At 35.0% G+C, this 21,663-nt stretch overlaps 1 protein-coding gene across 2 annotated transcripts; it reads left to right on the top strand.

Annotated features, from left to right (window-relative positions):
- Positions 1–15,946: 15,946 nt before the first annotated feature.
- LOC145572262 (uncharacterized) lies at positions 15,947–21,100 on the top strand. 2 transcript variants are annotated; one of them, XM_081631255.1, is made up of 8 exons: positions 15,947–16,010; positions 17,692–18,080; positions 18,178–18,243; positions 18,380–18,532; positions 19,467–19,532; positions 20,287–20,361; positions 20,498–20,557; positions 20,651–21,099. In XM_081631255.1, exons 2-8 carry the CDS (start codon positions 17,733–17,735, stop codon positions 20,819–20,821), a joined length of 939 nt encoding a protein of 312 aa, XP_081487381.1. In that variant the 5' UTR covers positions 15,947–16,010; positions 17,692–17,732; the 3' UTR covers positions 20,822–21,099. The 2 variants fall into 2 exon arrangements, with proteins under 2 accessions (XP_081487381.1, XP_081487382.1); XM_081631256.1 differs by lacking the exon at positions 15,947–16,010 and adding an exon at positions 16,165–17,305 and having other exon boundaries at positions 20,651–21,100.
- Positions 21,101–21,663: the final 563 nt, after the last annotated feature.

The following is a 21,663-nucleotide window of genomic DNA, read 5'->3' as shown; positions in this document are numbered from 1 at the left end:
ATTCAACAATAAATTGTTAGTCAAATAAAATTATAATAAACCTAATCATAATACTAGCAACAAGAATAAAAATAAGAGTAATTAAGTGATTAATTACTCACTTTCCGCGTTTTCTTGAATTGCTACATCATGAATAAACTGTTAGTAACTTCAATAAATATATAAATCAAATTGAAATTAAATTAAATAAAAGTAGAGTTGATTTGGTCCAAACCCTTAGTTAATTATACCTTTCACGCCTTGGTTTAAGTATAGAACTTCGGGTATTGTATGGACTCCTTGGAATGCTTAGAGGAAGAATTATGTAAGAATAGGGAGGCTAGTGTTTAGGCTACAGAGGGAGAAGAGAATGATTTTGTGATCAAACTTGTTGATGATTGAAAAAGGGGTGATATGACTTCTATTTGTAAAGAAAAAAGAAGGGTCAGAGAATTAAGATAAAATCCGAATTCGAATCGGAATAAAACTCTTGCGATAGGCAGCAGTTTTTGCGGTTTTTGTTTTTATCATATCTTTTGATCCAGAAATCGGAATAAGATAAATAATATGTCTTTAGAAAGCTCTTGAAGTATAATTTCTAACCCAATTAAAATCAGATTAAAATAGTTTGTATAATAAAAGATATGGCTGAAATAGTGGGACAGTGTCAGTTTTGGATAGAGTTTCATATTTCTTTTATATCTTTTTCGTTATAGCTCAGAATTAATATTATAATATATCATTGAAAAGATAATTTCAACGGATATACAACCATCTGAGATTTAGATAAAAACTATGAGGCACAAAAATCATATCTTACTATGTTTGAACGTCTTTTAATTCGAATAGAATTAGGACTTTCAAAAACAGGAGTTTCATTCAATTTCAAACTCTTTAATCTTATCTTCTCATGAAGGATAATTAAGATCTTTTAGAAACTTAAGAAGCTTCCAATTAATCCTAATTGGTTTAGGAATAGGATAAAGACTTTGGAACCTCCACATGATCATTGGGTCGTAGGTAAGGTGGGCTTAGGTTCGGTTTGGGCTCAGTTTAGTATTTTGGCCATAACTTATTCGTTATAACTCGGATTTGGGCTTATAATATATCGTTGGAAATCTCATTTCAAAATCCATCCAAATATTCAATCATTGGACCCAGATTATGGACCAAAATAAACTGGTCTAAACGTTTTTATAAAAAGGACACGAAATGAATGATTTTAAGGAACACGAAATGAATTATTTTGGGTTTAAAGGCACGAAAAGAGGAAAATAAGTATGGTTTGGGGAAATGGGATAGGAATTGGGTTTGTATATAAAATGTATTGGGATTAAATATGGATTTAAGCACTCCAAGATTAAATACTCAACCCGACCAATAATGGCGATGAAAGGTTGTTCATCATCGGTTTTGGTTTTGGGGAGACATTTTTAGGTGTCTACAACAAGCAATTTCATGGCAAGAAATTCAAAAAAACATGAAGAATTAAGCAAGAACATGTTCGAATTTTCGAAAAACCACAAACAAAAACGCACGAAAATCTTCCAAAGTAAGAAGAGTTAGAGCAAAACTTACATAGATCGGCAAACTAGAGAAGAAGAGCTTTGATTTGCAATAAATTTGAGCGAATTTGGTGGGAAACGAAGGAGAACGAGTGATTTGAAGAATCGGAGAAAACGAGAAAAAAATGGCAAACGAACGAAATGAGGAAGGAGAAAGGATTTAAATCCGGAAAAACATGATTTTATCGCGGCACGATAAAATTATTGTGACGCGATAAAGCTATCGCGATGCGATACGCCTGAATTGTCGCTATAACACGTGGCAACACGCGTTGACTGTTCTTCCTCCAGTGATAGACTTTGTAGGGCCCATAGACAGATTAGGTGGACTCTCTTCAGCATTAGGGCTCTTTGGTATGCCATTTAGCCCCTAAAAGCAAAATGACATGATTAGTAGTCAGCTCGATTACGATCTCGATTGATGATCGACCTGACGACGATCATCTCGTGGACTTAAGCGCCTAAATGTTGGCTCATTACAAAGCATAAGCACCTAAGTATTGGTTCACAAGCAAAGCACAAGCGCCAAAATAGCAGCTTGTTACATCTAAAAAGCGCCAAGGTATTGGCGAAGCAAATTGCACCGAAATACTGGTTAAGTCCCCGAAATACTAGAAGAGCACACATTCAACATAATGAAGCATCAGCAAAGCTGAGGATCACAAGGTATCGAGGTCTTCGACGGCTTTCACTAAGGTGTGAAAATTGTCAATCAATTGGTCGAGTCAAGGTAAAGACGAGATTTTGGAGATGGTGACATACAACTGTCTTCGACGATGTCCCGAAGTACAAAAGAGATTGTCTACAGCGGCGAGGTACTGCAGTGGCGAGGTACTGCCATAAAACTGAAGATGGCGAGGTACAGTCACCTTCGACGATGTTCCCTAGGGCGTGGAAAATTGTTACAGCAAATGAAGATAGCGAGGTAATATTACCTTCAGGTGGCGTTCACGAGGTACTGTGGAGGTTATCAAACAAATGCAGCAAAAAATGTTAACCCAGAGGCATGTATCGACAGTGCAAGATACTCGTTTCTAACTCTTTATTTGTATAACTAATGCTAGTTTGCAGGTATTAGCGTTTGAAAGAATGATTTAGGATAGTAGAACGTTCTGAATCATTCTCCGTCCCTATTGACTACTTTGACTTTTGTTTTCGAAACTTATGTTTCTCCAAACGTATTCAAAGTCGAGTCTTCTTTAAACACCTGATTGTGATTCCCCAAAAACCAAACCCGGTGATGAGTACTTTTCACGTTATTGGTTATTGGGTAAGGTGAAATGTTGAAGAGTCTCGTGAAATTCCCCTTTTCTAAAATGTTTAAGTAAAATAATTCATTTCGTATTTTCAAAATCATTCATTTCGTATCCTATTTATGAAAAAACGTCCAATCCAGTCTAGTTTGGTCCATAATCTAGGTCTAATAATTGTGTAGTTGGATGGGGCTTGAAAATAGCTTTCCGATGATATATTATAAGTCCAATTTTGAGTTATAACGAGGAAGTTATGGCCAAAATATGGGCCTAAAATCGAGCTTTATATGTGGACCCAATGATCATGTGGAGGGTCCATTAATTTTAATTACATTGCTATAGTCATTAGGATTTATCTTAATTTTCAAGAATTATCTAGAAGGTTGGTTTGAGTTCTAAAGACATTAGGATTAATTATTATTATTTATTTTGAAAAGATAATGATTAAGAATTCTACATCGGATAGAACAAGTGTTTTTAAAAGGTTTTAAATCTGGTTTAATAAAGATAAGTACGGATTTCGGCTAACTCAATTTAATTGGAAGTCGGATTCCGTAAGAATTCTTATCGTACGGAATCTATCACGCCGTGATAAAACCTATTTTACTCTGAGTCGGATTTCAACTCGTTTTCTGACATTTTTCTGTCGTTTTCTCTATAAATAGGGGCAATTTTCCCCGTTTTAATCATCCGCAATCATCATCAATCTTCTCTTTCTCTCTATAAGCTAAAGTTTATATTTTTTTCTCTCTCTCTTTCTTGATTTTCTAAGCCTTTTTCAAAACCTTTTCGTAAACACATACACCATACGTCCTTCACGAGACTCCAATACACTTAACCAAGCTCGAAGTTGCCTTAGACCTCGACGTGAAAGCTTGATAGTTATGAAGGTTTGGTCCCAAATCCATATTTCAATTAATATTATTTCAATTGTTTGGTTTAATCTTTATTGAAGTTACTAACGTGTGTATTGTTTTAATAGAAAGAGGTATAAGGCGTCAAAGTGAGTAATCCAATTGCTCTATTTCTTTACGAATCATGCTTAGATTATTTTATTGATTCCTAGTATCATGTTAGGATGTCTTATTGATTTCTAGTATCATGTTAAGATAAAGCTTTGATTTTAATTGTTTAGTGACATGCTAGAATTTTTTATTAATCTTGTTAGTATCATGCATAGGATCTTGCTAATAATATTATTCTTTGATGAGATAGTTATGATGATGATGATTTGTGATATCAATATTATTATGTTGCTTGATATTATCGTTGTTATTGCTTGATCACACCCTCTCTTGCAGGTTTAAAGGAAATTTGTACATGAAATCACGCTTAATAAGATAATCTGATTTAGGCTAATATGATTTTAATTCAAGTGTGCACTAATAATAGATTTATTTGTGCATTAATAATCAACCAACATACATTAAACAGGTTTAGGACTAATATATTGATCGTATGTTAATTAGAAATCGCACATGAATATGAGAAGAACAAAGTAGAGGCCTATTTAGGGGGGGTTCAATCTCTTTTAGGTTGGATTTGTACCATCATCCCCGAATATCCAGTCCTAGTTCAGGACCACAATGGAGTTAGCGATCTATGTGATCGTGAATAGGGTGTAACCTTCACACTTGTGGACGGGTTTACAAGTTCCAAAAACTTGTTGGCGACTCTTTTGCTCTAGCTTCCTTTCCTTTGGACGTCACCATGCTTAAATGCATGATCATAGTGAGGCCCAAAATTGATATTTGAAATATTCCCTACAGCAGTTGAAAGAACAGAGGAACGTGGAAGCAGTTTTTTTTTTTCCTTATTTATTAAAGCTTTTATTTCTCTATTTTTTTTAAAAAAAAAAAAAAAGAATTTGATGATTAAGAAAAAATAACTGTTTTTTTCCCTACTAATTGCAAAGAAGGGTATTTTTGGGAAATAAAAATACCCAACAAAAAATGGGAGTTCACTTTGAATAAAGAGTAACATAAATGGGTGGTATAAGTGTTATTTCACCTTTAAATATTGAATAAGTTAATAAAAAATGAGTTTTTTTTTTTTTTTTTTTTTTTTTGTAAATAAAGAGCTTATTTAGTGGAACAAACTCTCAAAATAAACTTGGAAAAATTGATTCTAATAATACCACCTTTGACTAGTTCACTGTTAATAATCCCATCATTTAATTATTATCTAATAATCCCCCCTTTATATAAGATTCTCTTCTAATGGTTCCTTATGACTAGTTAGCTATACAATGGGTAATTTTTTTTTTTTAATTTAAGTGACATGTGTTATTACGTGATTGGTCAAAAAAAATTTTAAAAATTCAAAAAAAAAAAAAAAAAAAAGACATACCCTGCCACCCAAACTTCACGCCACCCCCATCCCAACTTCCGCAGTCATCCTTCCCATCTCCTCCACCCTCCGGCAGCCCCTACCCCCACCCTCACTGGTCACCACCACCAGAATCTTTCCCTCTCCATGACCCACTCAACGACAACGACCCCCTCCCCGAAATCCACCATGAAATCATAAACCCAACCCCTCTTTTCTCGACTGCCGACCTTTTTCTCTCCTTGCGGTTGCCGGCAATTTTGATGCAACAATCTAGTGACTTATCTCAAGTTTAATTTTTACCTTATTTATTTGTGTTAATTGAATTTGATTCTAAATTATTCAATTTCTTCATATCAATTTACATGTTATCATTTTTGTATCTAAGTTGGGTCCTTAATTTGATGATAAAAGAGATTGAATTGTTGGTTTTGGAGAATGTTGGGTATTTTTTAGCATTGTTCGACACTGGGGAAGGGGAGAGGTGTGGTTTTCGATGTGGGATAGGGGATGGGTGGTTTTCGGGGCTGTATGTGTTTAGTGTTTCGTGGTAGATATCGGGGTGAGAGGGCGTTGTCATTAGGTGGGTCGTGGAGAGGGGAAGATTATGGTGGTGGTGGGGGTGGAGATGGGGGCTGCCGAAGGGTGGAGGGGGTGTGAAGGGATAGGGTTGCATGGGGGTTAGGGTGGTTGAGGTTTTTTTTTTTAAAAAATTCAACCAATCACAAATTGACACGTAGATTATTCACCTATCAAAACCGGTTACCAACAATTTGGGGACCAATAGAAGAAAATCGCCCATAAAAGTGGGATTATTTGATAATAATCAAAAGGTGGAATTATTAACAGCGAACCGGCCAAACGTGGGAGTATTAGAATCAATTTTTCCAATAAACTTTCCACCAAAAACTTTTAATTAGCTTGTTTAATAATGAATAAATTAATGTGGGTCAAATAAGCTTAGAATTTGTTATAAACAATTTTAATCCTAACTAAACTAAAGTTAGTTTTTGCTCTTCATTTGATGATAAATGAAAAACAATCATCAAAATGAGAACAAATACTTATGGGTGTACGGTACACCCGGATGTATATAATAACCTCTCAATTTTACTCAAATAAGCTATTTCATCAGTTTCTTATTAGTTGACACGTTTCTTTAATCACGTTTGTCAATGCATAAATTCAATCATTAATTTCTTTAATCACCCGATAAGCAAAAATCATGAAAAGTTGATATTTTGAAAATATATATCGTGACGAATCTAACAAGATCCTACATTATTGTATTTTTCATTACGTATTTGTACCAAAAAAATAATTTTCATTACATATAAAGTACAAAATACAGTAAAAAAATATATAAATAGTGCTAGATACAAAACGTGCCAACTTACAAAACGGAGTTACTATTTACCAAACACAACCACAATGTTTCTAAGCTCGAGAAACCCGCATTTTCTTCCGATTTTACCCCAAAATATTACAGTGCTCCCGTACGACTTTGCCACCTTATTTCACTTTTTAACCTCTCACGAGTTTTTCATTTTTACGCTGCACCACTCTCTCTCTCCTCTATTAAAGCTTTCTCTGACTTCTCCATTGAAGCAGCTTCAAGCTGAGGTAAGATTTTTTTTTTTTTTTTTTTTTTTTTTTTTTTTTTTTTAGGGCTTAGTTCAATTCAACAATGTAGGGCTTAGTTTCACCGACCTTAATTTCTTCCATTAATATTGTTTATCAGTAAACTCATTCGTTTAAGGGTTCTTCTAACTTTCTAAGTTGGATTATTGAACTATTGATTTTGATTACTGAACTTATAGAAAGATACGAACCATTTTTGTTGCTGGAGTTTTGGTATATGCATTTTACAGCTTGAATAATTTTATATGATTTTTTTTCCAAATTTGATAATTCTGTCCATTTTGGTTACTAAATGTGTTGCATTTTTGAGTCATTTTGTGATTATTAGAACCTGATACAAGCTTGGGTTTTTGAGGCTCGTCGAGCTTCGAGCTTAAGCTGAGCCTGCCGAGCCCAGAACCTGCTCCTATTCGGGCTCGGCTCGATGGTTTAGCACCCCTCATTGAACCCCAATACTATTAACCACTTTAACCGTGAACCCTTTTGATGTTAGGATGGAAAAATGTGGAAATGAGGCTTTTCTTCCTAGGCTTGGGGCGGCTGCCCCTCCTGCCATGGCTATGTGAACCTTCTAATAATGTCTGACATTAATTTTGCGTATGTATGACATGTAATGGATACGATGTCCTGTCAATTTGCGTGCTTTACTTGGTGGTTTGGGTCCGTACATGACCGTATTGTCGATTTGATCTTCTTGTTGGTTGGGTGTTTAGTGCTTGTTTGGGAGTCATTTTGTGTGCTTTACTTGGTGGTTTGGGTCCGTACATAGCCATATTGTTGATTTGGTTTCGTGTTGGTTTATGTTTTGTACTTGTATGGGTGTCATTTTGTGTGCTTTACTTGTTGGTTTGAATCCGTATTATCACTGTATTGTTGACTTGTTTTTCCTGTTGGCTTGTGCTTTGTACTTGTTTGGGTGTTATGCCTCATTCAGTTTCAAACTTGTCTCGCTTGTTACCAGAGAACCTATTTATGGTAGTTTACTGCTCAATAGTTTCAAAATAGTTGTATAGTATTGGCCAAAATCTATTATAGGAATTGTTGATCCTAAGCTGTCAACTTATGTCTTAGAGCTCTGAACTTGTTTCTAAAGGTGCTTCTGTATATGCTCTTGACTATTGTGTTGCATTTGCATTAAAGTTACAAAATGGCAAGATACTGTAACTGTGTTAGGTAAGTGGACGATTTGACTGATCCTGCTCCTGCCACGGCATCAGGCTGAAGTTCATTCATATAAATGCTGCACTGGTCCTGAAAAACTTGCTCTCTTGAAAAATAGGTGTGGGAACTGGGGAGTAATTGCTTAACTATTTTTAATTATTTAGGAACATATATTTTGATTTCTCTATCAGCTTTGTCTCAAGGCACATTTTTTAGAATCAAACACGGGATACTATTTATCTAAAAAGTCCTCCACCGCCGCTACTGCAAGCATCCTCGCCGTCGTCAGCAGGCTCGTCCTCTCGGTGAGAAGAACAAGAACATGAGCCAGAACCTTGACGTTGAGCCATACTAATTATTGTAAACACATGGAAACAATAAATTAAAGGTTCTGTAGTGTCTAAAGTTCACCTAGCCGCATGATACTATGTTCGTCCAAAAACAGAGTATGTAGTACCAAAACAGAGCATGGTTTTGGTTGCACAATAACAAGATTTTTGAGCAAAAAAAAAACAATTTCTTACAATTCTATGACAAATATTGCAACAAATTAAGCACAAATAGCAAACAAAATCATGAAGAACAAGTCACATTGTACTCACGAACATGCAGTATGCAACAATGGTGAATTGCTCGTTTCTTCACCAAATCAAGCCAAACAAGTTTCAAAATGCTCACAAAGCAATATACAAACATATACAAGTGTAGGCGTCGTTTGAAGTGTGCCTACGTTAGCATGTTGTGAATATGCTTGACACTCATAGGAAGTGGGAATTGACATATACGATTAGGGACAATGATTAGGGACAACGATTAGGGACAAGGAAAGTAGGGAGCCGCCAACAAGTTTTTAAGGAACTTGTAAACCGTTCATGGATCATAAAAGGCAACCACGATAAAGGGACAACGATAGGCAACAACGATTGACCCGTGAAGGTTACAACCCATTCATAATCCATGAGATTACTAACTCCATATGGTTCGGAACCACGAAAGGAGGATCGAGGATGATATTACAAAGTGAGTCATGGAGTCACATTCACCCGTATTGGCCTCTACTCGATTCTTATAGTGAAAAGTGATTCCTGCGATCTCAAAGGTATGCAAACAAAGATTCAATTTGCTCCAAACTATTAGGCTAAATTGGTTGAATATTAGTGCAACACATAATTCTAAAATATTAGTGATCACTTTAATTAATAACAAGATTAATAAGGAAACTAAATCGGTCGTCCAAATTATCTTATTAGGCGTGATTTTCGATTACATATTCCCTTGAAACATGCAATATAGTGATTAACAAATATAGTAAAAATCAACATTAATATTGGAAGCAATTCAACAATAAATTGTTAGTCAAATAAAATTATAATAAACCTAATCATAATACTAGCAACAAGAATAAAAATAAGAGTAATTAAGTGATTAATTACTCACTTTCCGCGTTTTCTTGAATTGCTACATCATGAATAAACTGTTAGTAACTTCAATAAATATATAAATCAAATTGAAATTAAATTAAATAAAAGTAGAGTTGATTTGGTCCAAACCCTTAGTTAATTATACCTTTCACGCCTTGGTTTAAGTATAGAACTTCGGGTATTGTATGGACTCCTTGGAATGCTTAGAGGAAGAATTATGTAAGAATAGGGAGGCTAGTGTTTAGGCTACAGAGGGAGAAGAGAATGATTTTGTGATCAAACTTGTTGATGATTGAAAAAGGGGTGATATGACTTCTATTTGTAAAGAAAAAAGAAGGGTCAGAGAATTAAGATAAAATCCGAATTCGAATCGGAATAAAACTCTTGCGATAGGCAGCAGTTTTTGCGGTTTTTGTTTTTATCATATCTTTTGATCCAGAAATCGGAATAAGATAAATAATATGTCTTTAGAAAGCTCTTGAAGTATAATTTCTAACCCAATTAAAATCAGATTAAAATAGTTTGTATAATAAAAGATATGGCTGAAATAGTGGGACAGTGTCAGTTTTGGATAGAGTTTCATATTTCTTTTATATCTTTTTCGTTATAGCTCAGAATTAATATTATAATATATCATTGAAAAGATAATTTCAACGGATATACAACCATCTGAGATTTAGATAAAAACTATGAGGCACAAAAATCATATCTTACTATGTTTGAACGTCTTTTAATTCGAATAGAATTAGGACTTTCAAAAACAGGAGTTTCATTCAATTTCAAACTCTTTAATCTTATCTTCTCATGAAGGATAATTAAGATCTTTTAGAAACTTAAGAAGCTTCCAATTAATCCTAATTGGTTTAGGAATAGGATAAAGACTTTGGAACCTCCACATGATCATTGGGTCGTAGGTAAGGTGGGCTTAGGTTCGGTTTGGGCTCAGTTTAGTATTTTGGCCATAACTTATTCGTTATAACTCGGATTTGGGCTTATAATATATCGTTGGAAATCTCATTTCAAAATCCATCCAAATATTCAATCATTGGACCCAGATTATGGACCAAAATAAACTGGTCTAAACGTTTTTATAAAAAGGACACGAAATGAATGATTTTAAGGAACACGAAATGAATTATTTTGGGTTTAAAGGCACGAAAAGAGGAAAATAAGTATGGTTTGGGGAAATGGGATAGGAATTGGGTTTGTATATAAAATGTATTGGGATTAAATATGGATTTAAGCACTCCAAGATTAAATACTCAACCCGACCAATAATGGCGATGAAAGGTTGTTCATCATCGGTTTTGGTTTTGGGGAGACATTTTTAGGTGTCTACAACAAGCAATTTCATGGCAAGAAATTCAAAAAAACATGAAGAATTAAGCAAGAACATGTTCGAATTTTCGAAAAACCACAAACAAAAACGCACGAAAATCTTCCAAAGTAAGAAGAGTTAGAGCAAAACTTACATAGATCGGCAAACTAGAGAAGAAGAGCTTTGATTTGCAATAAATTTGAGCGAATTTGGTGGGAAACGAAGGAGAACGAGTGATTTGAAGAATCGGAGAAAACGAGAAAAAAATGGCAAACGAACGAAATGAGGAAGGAGAAAGGATTTAAATCCGGAAAAACATGATTTTATCGCGGCACGATAAAATTATTGTGACGCGATAAAGCTATCGCGATGCGATACGCCTGAATTGTCGCTATAACACGTGGCAACACGCGTTGACTGTTCTTCCTCCAGTGATAGACTTTGTAGGGCCCATAGACAGATTAGGTGGACTCTCTTCAGCATTAGGGCTCTTTGGTATGCCATTTAGCCCCTAAAAGCAAAATGACATGATTAGTAGTCAGCTCGATTACGATCTCGATTGATGATCGACCTGACGACGATCATCTCGTGGACTTAAGCGCCTAAATGTTGGCTCATTACAAAGCATAAGCACCTAAGTATTGGTTCACAAGCAAAGCACAAGCGCCAAAATAGCAGCTTGTTACATCTAAAAAGCGCCAAGGTATTGGCGAAGCAAATTGCACCGAAATACTGGTTAAGTCCCCGAAATACTAGAAGAGCACACATTCAACATAATGAAGCATCAGCAAAGCTGAGGATCACAAGGTATCGAGGTCTTCGACGGCTTTCACTAAGGTGTGAAAATTGTCAATCAATTGGTCGAGTCAAGGTAAAGACGAGATTTTGGAGATGGTGACATACAACTGTCTTCGACGATGTCCCGAAGTACAAAAGAGATTGTCTACAGCGGCGAGGTACTGCAGTGGCGAGGTACTGCCATAAAACTGAAGATGGCGAGGTACAGTCACCTTCGACGATGTTCCCTAGGGCGTGGAAAATTGTTACAGCAAATGAAGATAGCGAGGTAATATTACCTTCAGGTGGCGTTCACGAGGTACTGTGGAGGTTATCAAACAAATGCAGCAAAAAATGTTAACCCAGAGGCATGTATCGACAGTGCAAGATACTCGTTTCTAACTCTTTATTTGTATAACTAATGCTAGTTTGCAGGTATTAGCGTTTGAAAGAATGATTTAGGATAGTAGAACGTTCTGAATCATTCTCCGTCCCTATTGACTACTTTGACTTTTGTTTTCGAAACTTATGTTTCTCCAAACGTATTCAAAGTCGAGTCTTCTTTAAACACCTGATTGTGATTCCCCAAAAACCAAACCCGGTGATGAGTACTTTTCACGTTATTGGTTATTGGGTAAGGTGAAATGTTGAAGAGTCTCGTGAAATTCCCCTTTTCTAAAATGTTTAAGTAAAATAATTCATTTCATATTTTCAAAATCATTCATTTCGTATCCTATTTATGAAAAAACGTCCAATCCAGTCTAGTTTGGTCCATAATCTAGGTCTAATAATTGTGTAGTTGGATGGGGCTTGAAAATAGCTTTCCGATGATATATTATAAGTCCAATTTTAAGTTATAACGAGGAAGTTATGGCCAAAATATGGGCCTAAAATCGAGCTTTATATGTGGACCCAATGATCATGTGGAGGGTCCATTAATTTTAATTACATTGCTATAGTCATTAGGATTTATCTTAATTTTCAAGAATTATCTAGAAGGTTGGTTTGAGTTCTAAAGACATTAGGATTAATTATTATTATTTATTTTGAAAAGATAATGATTAAGAATTCTACATCGGATAGAACAAGTGTTTTTAAAAGGTTTTAAATCTGGTTTAATAAAGATAAGTACGGATTTCGGCTAACTCAATTTAATTGGAAGTCGGATTCCGTAAGAATTCTTATCGTACGGAATCTATCACGCCGTGATAAAACCTATTTTACTCTGAGTCGGATTTCAACTCGTTTTCTGACATTTTTCTGTCGTTTTCTCTATAAATAGGGGCAATTTTCCCCGTTTTAATCATCCGCAATCATCATCAATCTTCTCTTTCTCTCTATAAGCTAAAGTTTATATTTTTTTCTCTCTCTCTTTCTTGATTTTCTAAGCCTTTTTCAAAACCTTTTCGTAAACACATACACCATACGTCCTTCACGAGACTCCAATACACTTAACCAAGCTCGAAGTTGCCTTAGACCTCGACGTGAAAGCTTGATAGTTATGAAGGTTTGGTCCCAAATCCATATTTCAATTAATATTATTTCAATTGTTTGGTTTAATCTTTATTGAAGTTACTAACGTGTGTATTGTTTTAATAGAAAGAGGTATAAGGCGTCAAAGTGAGTAATCCAATTGCTCTATTTCTTTACGAATCATGCTTAGATTATTTTATTGATTCCTAGTATCATGTTAGGATGTCTTATTGATTTCTAGTATCATGTTAAGATAAAGCTTTGATTTTAATTGTTTAGTGACATGCTAGAATTTTTTATTAATCTTGTTAGTATCATGCATAGGATCTTGCTAATAATATTATTCTTTGATGAGATAGTTATGATGATGATGATTTGTGATATCAATATTATTATGTTGCTTGATATTATCGTTGTTATTGCTTGATCACACCCTCTCTTGCAGGTTTAAAGGAAATTTGTACATGAAATCACGCTTAATAAGATAATCTGATTTAGGCTAATATGATTTTAATTCAAGTGTGCACTAATAATAGATTTATTTGTGCATTAATAATCAACCAACATACATTAAACAGGTTTAGGACTAATATATTGATCGTATGTTAATTAGAAATCGCACATGAATATGAGAAGAACAAAGTAGAGGCCTATTTAGGGGGGGTTCAATCTCTTTTAGGTTGGATTTGTACCATCATCCCCGAATATCCAGTCCTAGTTCAGGACCACAATGGAGTTAGCGATCTATGTGATCGTGAATAGGGTGTAACCTTCACACTTGTGGACGGGTTTACAAGTTCCAAAAACTTGTTGGCGACTCTTTTGCTCTAGCTTCCTTTCCTTTGGACGTCACCATGCTTAAATGCATGATCATAGTGAGGCCCAAAATTGATATTTGAAATATTCCCTACAGCAGTTGAAAGAACAGAGGAACGTGGAAGCAGTTTTTTTTTTTCCTTATTTATTAAAGCTTTTATTTCTCTATTTTTTTTAAAAAAAAAAAAAAAGAATTTGATGATTAAGAAAAAATAACTGTTTTTTTCCCTACTAATTGCAAAGAAGGGTATTTTTGGGAAATAAAAATACCCAACAAAAAATGGGAGTTCACTTTGAATAAAGAGTAACATAAATGGGTGGTATAAGTGTTATTTCACCTTTAAATATTGAATAAGTTAATAAAAAATGAGTTTTTTTTTTTTTTTTTTTTTTTTTGTAAATAAAGAGCTTATTTAGTGGAACAAACTCTCAAAATAAACTTGGAAAAATTGATTCTAATAATACCACCTTTGACTAGTTCACTGTTAATAATCCCATCATTTAATTATTATCTAATAATCCCCCCTTTATATAAGATTCTCTTCTAATGGTTCCTTATGACTAGTTAGCTATACAATGGGTAATTTTTTTTTTTTAATTTAAGTGACATGTGTTATTACGTGATTGGTCAAAAAAAATTTTAAAAATTCAAAAAAAAAAAAAAAAAAAAGACATACCCTGCCACCCAAACTTCACGCCACCCCCATCCCAACTTCCGCAGTCATCCTTCCCATCTCCTCCACCCTCCGGCAGCCCCTACCCCCACCCTCACTGGTCACCACCACCAGAATCTTTCCCTCTCCATGACCCACTCAACGACAACGACCCCCTCCCCGAAATCCACCATGAAATCATAAACCCAACCCCTCTTTTCTCGACTGCCGACCTTTTTCTCTCCTTGCGGTTGCCGGCAATTTTGATGCAACAATCTAGTGACTTATCTCAAGTTTAATTTTTACCTTATTTATTTGTGTTAATTGAATTTGATTCTAAATTATTCAATTTCTTCATATCAATTTACATGTTATCATTTTTGTATCTAAGTTGGGTCCTTAATTTGATGATAAAAGAGATTGAATTGTTGGTTTTGGAGAATGTTGGGTATTTTTTAGCATTGTTCGACACTGGGGAAGGGGAGAGGTGTGGTTTTCGATGTGGGATAGGGGATGGGTGGTTTTCGGGGCTGTATGTGTTTAGTGTTTCGTGGTAGATATCGGGGTGAGAGGGCGTTGTCATTAGGTGGGTCGTGGAGAGGGGAAGATTATGGTGGTGGTGGGGGTGGAGATGGGGGCTGCCGAAGGGTGGAGGGGGTGTGAAGGGATAGGGTTGCATGGGGGTTAGGGTGGTTGAGGTTTTTTTTTTAAAAAATTCAACCAATCACAAATTGACACGTAGATTATTCACCTATCAAAACCGGTTACCAACAATTTGGGGACCAATAGAAGAAAATCGCCCATAAAAGTGGGATTATTTGATAATAATCAAAAGGTGGAATTATTAACAGCGAACCGGCCAAACGTGGGAGTATTAGAATCAATTTTTCCAATAAACTTTCCACCAAAAACTTTTAATTAGCTTGTTTAATAATGAATAAATTAATGTGGGTCAAATAAGCTTAGAATTTGTTATAAACAATTTTAATCCTAACTAAACTAAAGTTAGTTTTTGCTCTTCATTTGATGATAAATGAAAAACAATCATCAAAATGAGAACAAATACTTATGGGTGTACGGTACACCCGGATGTATATAATAACCTCTCAATTTTACTCAAATAAGCTATTTCATCAGTTTCTTATTAGTTGACACGTTTCTTTAATCACGTTTGTCAATGCATAAATTCAATCATTAATTTCTTTAATCACCCGATAAGCAAAAATCATGAAAAGTTGATATTTTGAAAATATATATCGTGACGAATCTAACAAGATCCTACATTATTGTATTTTTCATTACGTATTTGTACCAAAAAAATAATTTTCATTACATATAAAGTACAAAATACAGTAAAAAAATATATAAATAGTGCTAGATACAAAACGTGCCAACTTACAAAACGGAGTTACTATTTACCAAACACAACCACAATGTTTCTAAGCTCGAGAAACCCGCATTTTCTTCCGATTTTACCCCAAAATATTACAGTGCTCCCGTACGACTTTGCCACCTTATTTCACTTTTTAACCTCTCACGAGTTTTTCATTTTTACGCTGCACCACTCTCTCTCTCCTCTATTAAAGCTTTCTCTGACTTCTCCATTGAAGCAGCTTCAAGCTGAGGTAAGATTTTTTTTTTTTTTTTTTTTTTTTTTTTTTTTTTTAGGGCTTAGTTCAATTCAACAATGTAGGGCTTAGTTTCACCGACCTTAATTTCTTCCATTAATATTGTTTATCAGTAAACTCATTCGTTTAAGGGTTCTTCTAACTTTCTAAGTTGGATTATTGAACTATTGATTTTGATTACTGAACTTATAGAAAGATACGAACCATTTTTGTTGCTGGAGTTTTGGTATATGCATTTTACAGCTTGAATAATTTTATATGATTTTTTTTCCAAATTTGATAATTCTGTCCATTTTGGTTACTAAATGTGTTGCATTTTTGAGTCATTTTGTGATTATTAGAACCTGATACAAGCTTGGGTTTTTGAGGCTCGTCGAGCTTCGAGCTTAAGCTGAGCCTGCCGAGCCCAGAACCTGCTCCTATTCGGGCTCGGCTCGATGGTTTAGCACCCCTCATTGAACCCCAATACTATTAACCACTTTAACCGTGAACCCTTTTGATGTTAGGATGGAAAAATGTGGAAATGAGGCTTTTCTTCCTAGGCTTGGGGCGGCTGCCCCTCCTGCCATGGCTATGTGAACCTTCTAATAATGTCTGACATTAATTTTGCGTATGTATGACATGTAATGGATACGATGTCCTGTCAATTTGCGTGCTTTACTTGGTGGTTTGGGTCCGTACATGACCGTATTGTCGATTTGATCTTCTTGTTGGTTGGGTGTTTAGTGCTTGTTTGGGAGTCATTTTGTGTGCTTTACTTGGTGGTTTGGGTCCGTACATAGCCATATTGTTGATTTGGTTTCGTGTTGGTTTATGTTTTGTACTTGTATGGGTGTCATTTTGTGTGCTTTACTTGTTGGTTTGAATCCGTATTATCACTGTATTGTTGACTTGTTTTTCCTGTTGGCTTGTGCTTTGTACTTGTTTGGGTGTTATGCCTCATTCAGTTTCAAACTTGTCTCGCTTGTTACCAGAGAACCTATTTATGGTAGTTTACTGCTCAATAGTTTCAAAATAGTTGTATAGTATTGGCCAAAATCTATTATAGGAATTGTTGATCCTAAGCTGTCAACTTATGTCTTAGAGCTCTGAACTTGTTTCTAAAGGTGCTTCTGTATATGCTCTTGACTATTGTGTTGCATTTGCATTAAAGTTACAAAATGGCAAGATACTGTAACTGTGTTAGGTAAGTGGACGATTTGACTGATCCTGCTCCTGCCACGGCATCAGGCTGAAGTTCATTCATATAAATGCTGCACTGGTCCTGAAAAACTTGCTCTCTTGAAAAATAGGTGTGGGAACTGGGGAGTAATTGCTTAACTATTTTTAATTATTTAGGAACATATATTTTGATTTCTCTATCAGCTTTGTCTCAAGGCACATTTTTTAGAATCAAACACGGGATACTATTTATCTAAAAAGATTATTTCTTTTCATTATTTCTAGAAAGCATTGATGTTGGAGACCCTTCCGTGAACATTATTCATTCTGTTTCTCTACTGAGATGGAATGAAGGTTTGGTAGTAGTTATAATGATTTTCCCACTCTATAATGTGTTTAGAAGCATTCATGTATTTGTACAACTGGGAGTGCTAGAGAGCCTGGAAATGGATCTGTTTCCCTCTTTATCTTTCTTATCTATTTCTAATAACATTAAATAAGCAGTTTCTTGCTGCAGCAAAGATCCACAAATAAGTTCTATTTGTGATTGGGAAAGCAATGGTCTGCAGTGAGCAAGTACCTTTCAGTGGTGCTGACTACTACAACGGGAATCTTTTACCCTTTCCTGCAGATCAGACCAGCGCTATGATGGACAGCCAATTCTGGTATAGAGACACAATTCTAGCTGCTAATGGATTCTCTCAGGTCCCGATGAATACAATATATAATGCTACTGATGTCATACATTCTGATGCATTGGCTGGTTTCAACCATATTCCTCTGAGTACTGATCCTTTTATCGATCATTCGGAAATGCAAAACTATGACATTTCAGCTCAAAGATCAAGCATTCCATTCTATGGGCCACAAGAGAGCAGCGGACATGGGCTACTAGACAATTTTGTGGTGAGTTCAATTGTTTAACTATGCTAAAGGTGCTTGTATACAAAATGAAATTGTTTGGAAGTTGAAATTCAAGCATTAATTGTCTACAATATAGCAGTTAAATCAATGGATGCCCAAGGAAGAACCTATATCATTTATGGATATGGAATGGCAACAAGTTGAGGTGAATACATCCGAACTTACTCTCCACAGCCTACTTTATCCTTACTTTAACTTATTTTTCTCTACCTGATATTTTCTTAAATATATTTTTTTTAATGTTTCAAGTGTGGCTGATCTTGTTGCAAATAATACAACAGAGTCCTGCGTTTCCAGTACAAGCAGCAAACGTAAATGACAGCCATGAATTTCTGTCAAATGTGAAAGTTGAGGCAGATACATCTGATGTAGCCCCAGTAACATTGAGGAATGTGTCCAGGACAAACAGAGAACGATCAAAAGAAGCTGAAACTGTAAGTAAGATTGCTTTGCTGACTGTATGATATGGGTCAGCAATGTAAATCATGTACAATGCCATTGTTGGAGAAAATTTCAGCATTTCATGTTGAGTTAATTCAAGTAGATGGACTGTTGCAATTTTTACCACTAGCTAGGATGATTCCCCTCCACTAATAATTGATGACAATATTATAAAATACACCCTCTTGAAATCTGCTCTTTAAGGATTTTTGCAATTTCTTTGATGCTATTTAATGATGATATGAAAGGAACTAGAACCCGAGTTTGAATAACATGTCCAAATACTTTCACATGGGAGTTTTTCTCCCTCTTTTGCCATGTAAACTTGATTTTAGTCATGAATTTATCTCCTTTTTTAACTTTGAAAGGGTAACTTCTAATTGGTGTTTGTAGTTATAGCATGTGTTCCTAAGCAAATTTATGTGCCACATGGTTCTCTCCTTTCATTGGGTCTTATTACATGTCATCTACATAAATTTTATGAGTAAAAAATGTAGTTTGTACAGGACTTGAATCCATGATCTCATGTTTCAACTTTAGAGAGTCAACCCTTAGGCTATGTCATATTACTTGTGCTCCTTTTAAATTTTATCCATAAGGACATAATTATTGTAATTTGTATGGTAACCTAAGGCATCACCGAAGGCCATTAACTAGTTTTGATTTACTCCCTTTGTTCCCAAATAAAAGTCCTAAAATATCTTGTCATAACTCATAATAAAAAGTCTCATTTCTTCACTATCTTTTTTTTTTTTTTTAAATTATTCACCACTCATGTCACTTTTAATCAATCAAATTTCACTATCTTGTTTTTTAAATTCACCCTTAATCAACCAAACCCCATTTCATATTTTTTATCCACCTTCCTAGTAATCTGTGCGAAAGGTAAATGATTGTTTGGCTTACTAACTTCTCTCCTTTGTGCAGCGTCGTAGACTCATTATCAGTCAAAGGGTGCAAGATTTGCATGATCTCCTTCCTGCAACCTTCAAGGTGGTTACTGTTTACTGCTCTAAATTGTATATATTTGTATTTGTTAGTTCTGTTGCAGTAAATTAGCATTTTTTTTTCCCATGATTAGACTTTGGCAACTTTGCTTTTTTGATTTTTATTTCTTGATTTTGGGACTTTTGAGAAAAAATTTCCTTCCTTTTTGTGTGTGTCTGTGTGTGTTTTGGTCATTATAATTTACCTAATTTTTACCCTTTTATCTTGGGGAAGAGGTTTCGGTAGACCATGGGTTGACAATAATAGATTTGTAGAGAGGGAGACAGAAAAGGGATAGCAGTAGAACGGCACTCTCTAAAAGTGTCCAGCTTGAGTTTCTATTCTATTGTAATAATAGTATAGTGATGTAAGTCTTCAGAATGCAAATGATGGTGATGTAAGTTGATATTTAGAAACTTCTTAACATATATGGTACAAATAGATACCTAACTACTCTGAGAGCAAGCGTTGAAAGAGCTAGTGCTCTCATAGTCCCATGTGTGCTTTGTTTCTCAGTTATTTGACTACCATCAGCAGCTACATCTTCCTAAGTTCTAATTACTTAATCTCCTGATTGAGATCTTTTTAGTTAGAATAGTTTGTCATAGATTTATTCATGTAAGGATTATTATTAAAAAGCTGCTCACTCCTTTTGCAAGGCTTCATACATCATTGTTCATTTTTGGTGCTAAAACGTTGTTACTTGGTAGTTTGTAGATGTCTTTTGAATTTTTCTTTTGTTTCTGTTTGGATGCTGCAGGATAAACGAGGTAACCAAGAGTCTGTTGTGAATGATGTCATTGGTCATATCAAGTATTTGCAGCTTCAACTCAAGGTAATTGGTCTTTCCGACTGTCAGGCATCATTCACTTGCACCCTCATATTCATGTATATCATCCTGGCATGCTTGCAATTGTCGCTGATATTTGTGGTAGAAAGTCTAGAAACTGAACATGAAATTTAACAACCAGGAATTGAGCAGAAGCAAACTGGGAGGTGATTCAAGCTCTGGTCCGTTGAAATTTGATGAGGTGCTTTCTGCTTTCCAATAATTTCTTTTTACGTTCTGTAATTGTGCAAGGATTTTGTCTAATTGTTTTAATATTATATAATTTAATTCCCAGGGTTATGGACACTACCAACCACATGAACAAATGTTTGGTGAGTCTCTTGAAGAAATTCTTGGAAGCTTATTAGAGGAGAATCCAGTAGCAGCACATAATCTTTTCGAGAGTAAAGGTCTCTGTATGGTTCCCATGCCTTCCACTGATGCATTACTATGCAACATAAAGTAGATTTCGTAAGTCATGGTCAAGCTATCTAGAAATGCTTGTTGCATCTGCTAAGAAATTTGTGTATATAATAACACTTTTCCACAAGCAACTACTCTAAACCTCTTAACTGTAGGAAACTTCTGGTCATGGTGTTGCTTTCTTAGAAAGGCAAATGACATGTAAGTAACTTTACTAGAGTTTGGTTGAATCCAAATTTTGGACATATAGAAGGAAATAGGCTTTTAGTATACTTCGTATTAGTTATGCTGTAAGTAGCCATGGACATAATTATATGTTTGGAGTAACATTCTTTTAAAATGCAAATGAATTGTCACTTGAGGACTAATTTTGCTTCTTAGCAGAGAACTGTTATTGAATCTGATGAGAATCAAGATGATTCTTTATTATGTTACTTTCCAAAATGTAGGAATGTTGGAGAAAGAATGTATTTTTAAATACTTTCTTGAATATTCAGAAATTTATTTTATGACTTGAAGTTTTTCAGTCATTTTATGACTTAAACCAGTTCTGTGAGTGATGCTGATTTCATTGTGATGCACCAATGTGTGGTACATATGTGCAAAAATATTGAGGGAATAAATTGTTATCAGAGTTTTGAGTTAAGCGGAAACTTTCTTTAGGATCTAATTATAACAACCAATGTAGTTACGAGGCTTTTGTTTGTTAACACCCTTGCGTTTTAAACAAACTCTAAACAAAGTTGTATATTCAAACATCAATAAGCAAAGAAAAAACAGTCACTAACAAGCAAAAATAAAAAGGGCCAAATGAAGCAACCATCGTTCAACCATCTGAGTTAATCAGCCACTCGGGCAAGTCCATTTGCCCATATGATGCTAGGA

Source organism: Chenopodium album, chromosome 12 (genome assembly GCF_948465745.1).
Source record: "Chenopodium album chromosome 12, dcCheAlbu1.1, whole genome shotgun sequence".
In the NCBI taxonomy this organism is placed as follows: Eukaryota; Viridiplantae; Streptophyta; class Magnoliopsida; order Caryophyllales; family Amaranthaceae; genus Chenopodium; species Chenopodium album.
This window is presented reverse-complemented; position numbering and strand designations above follow the sequence as displayed.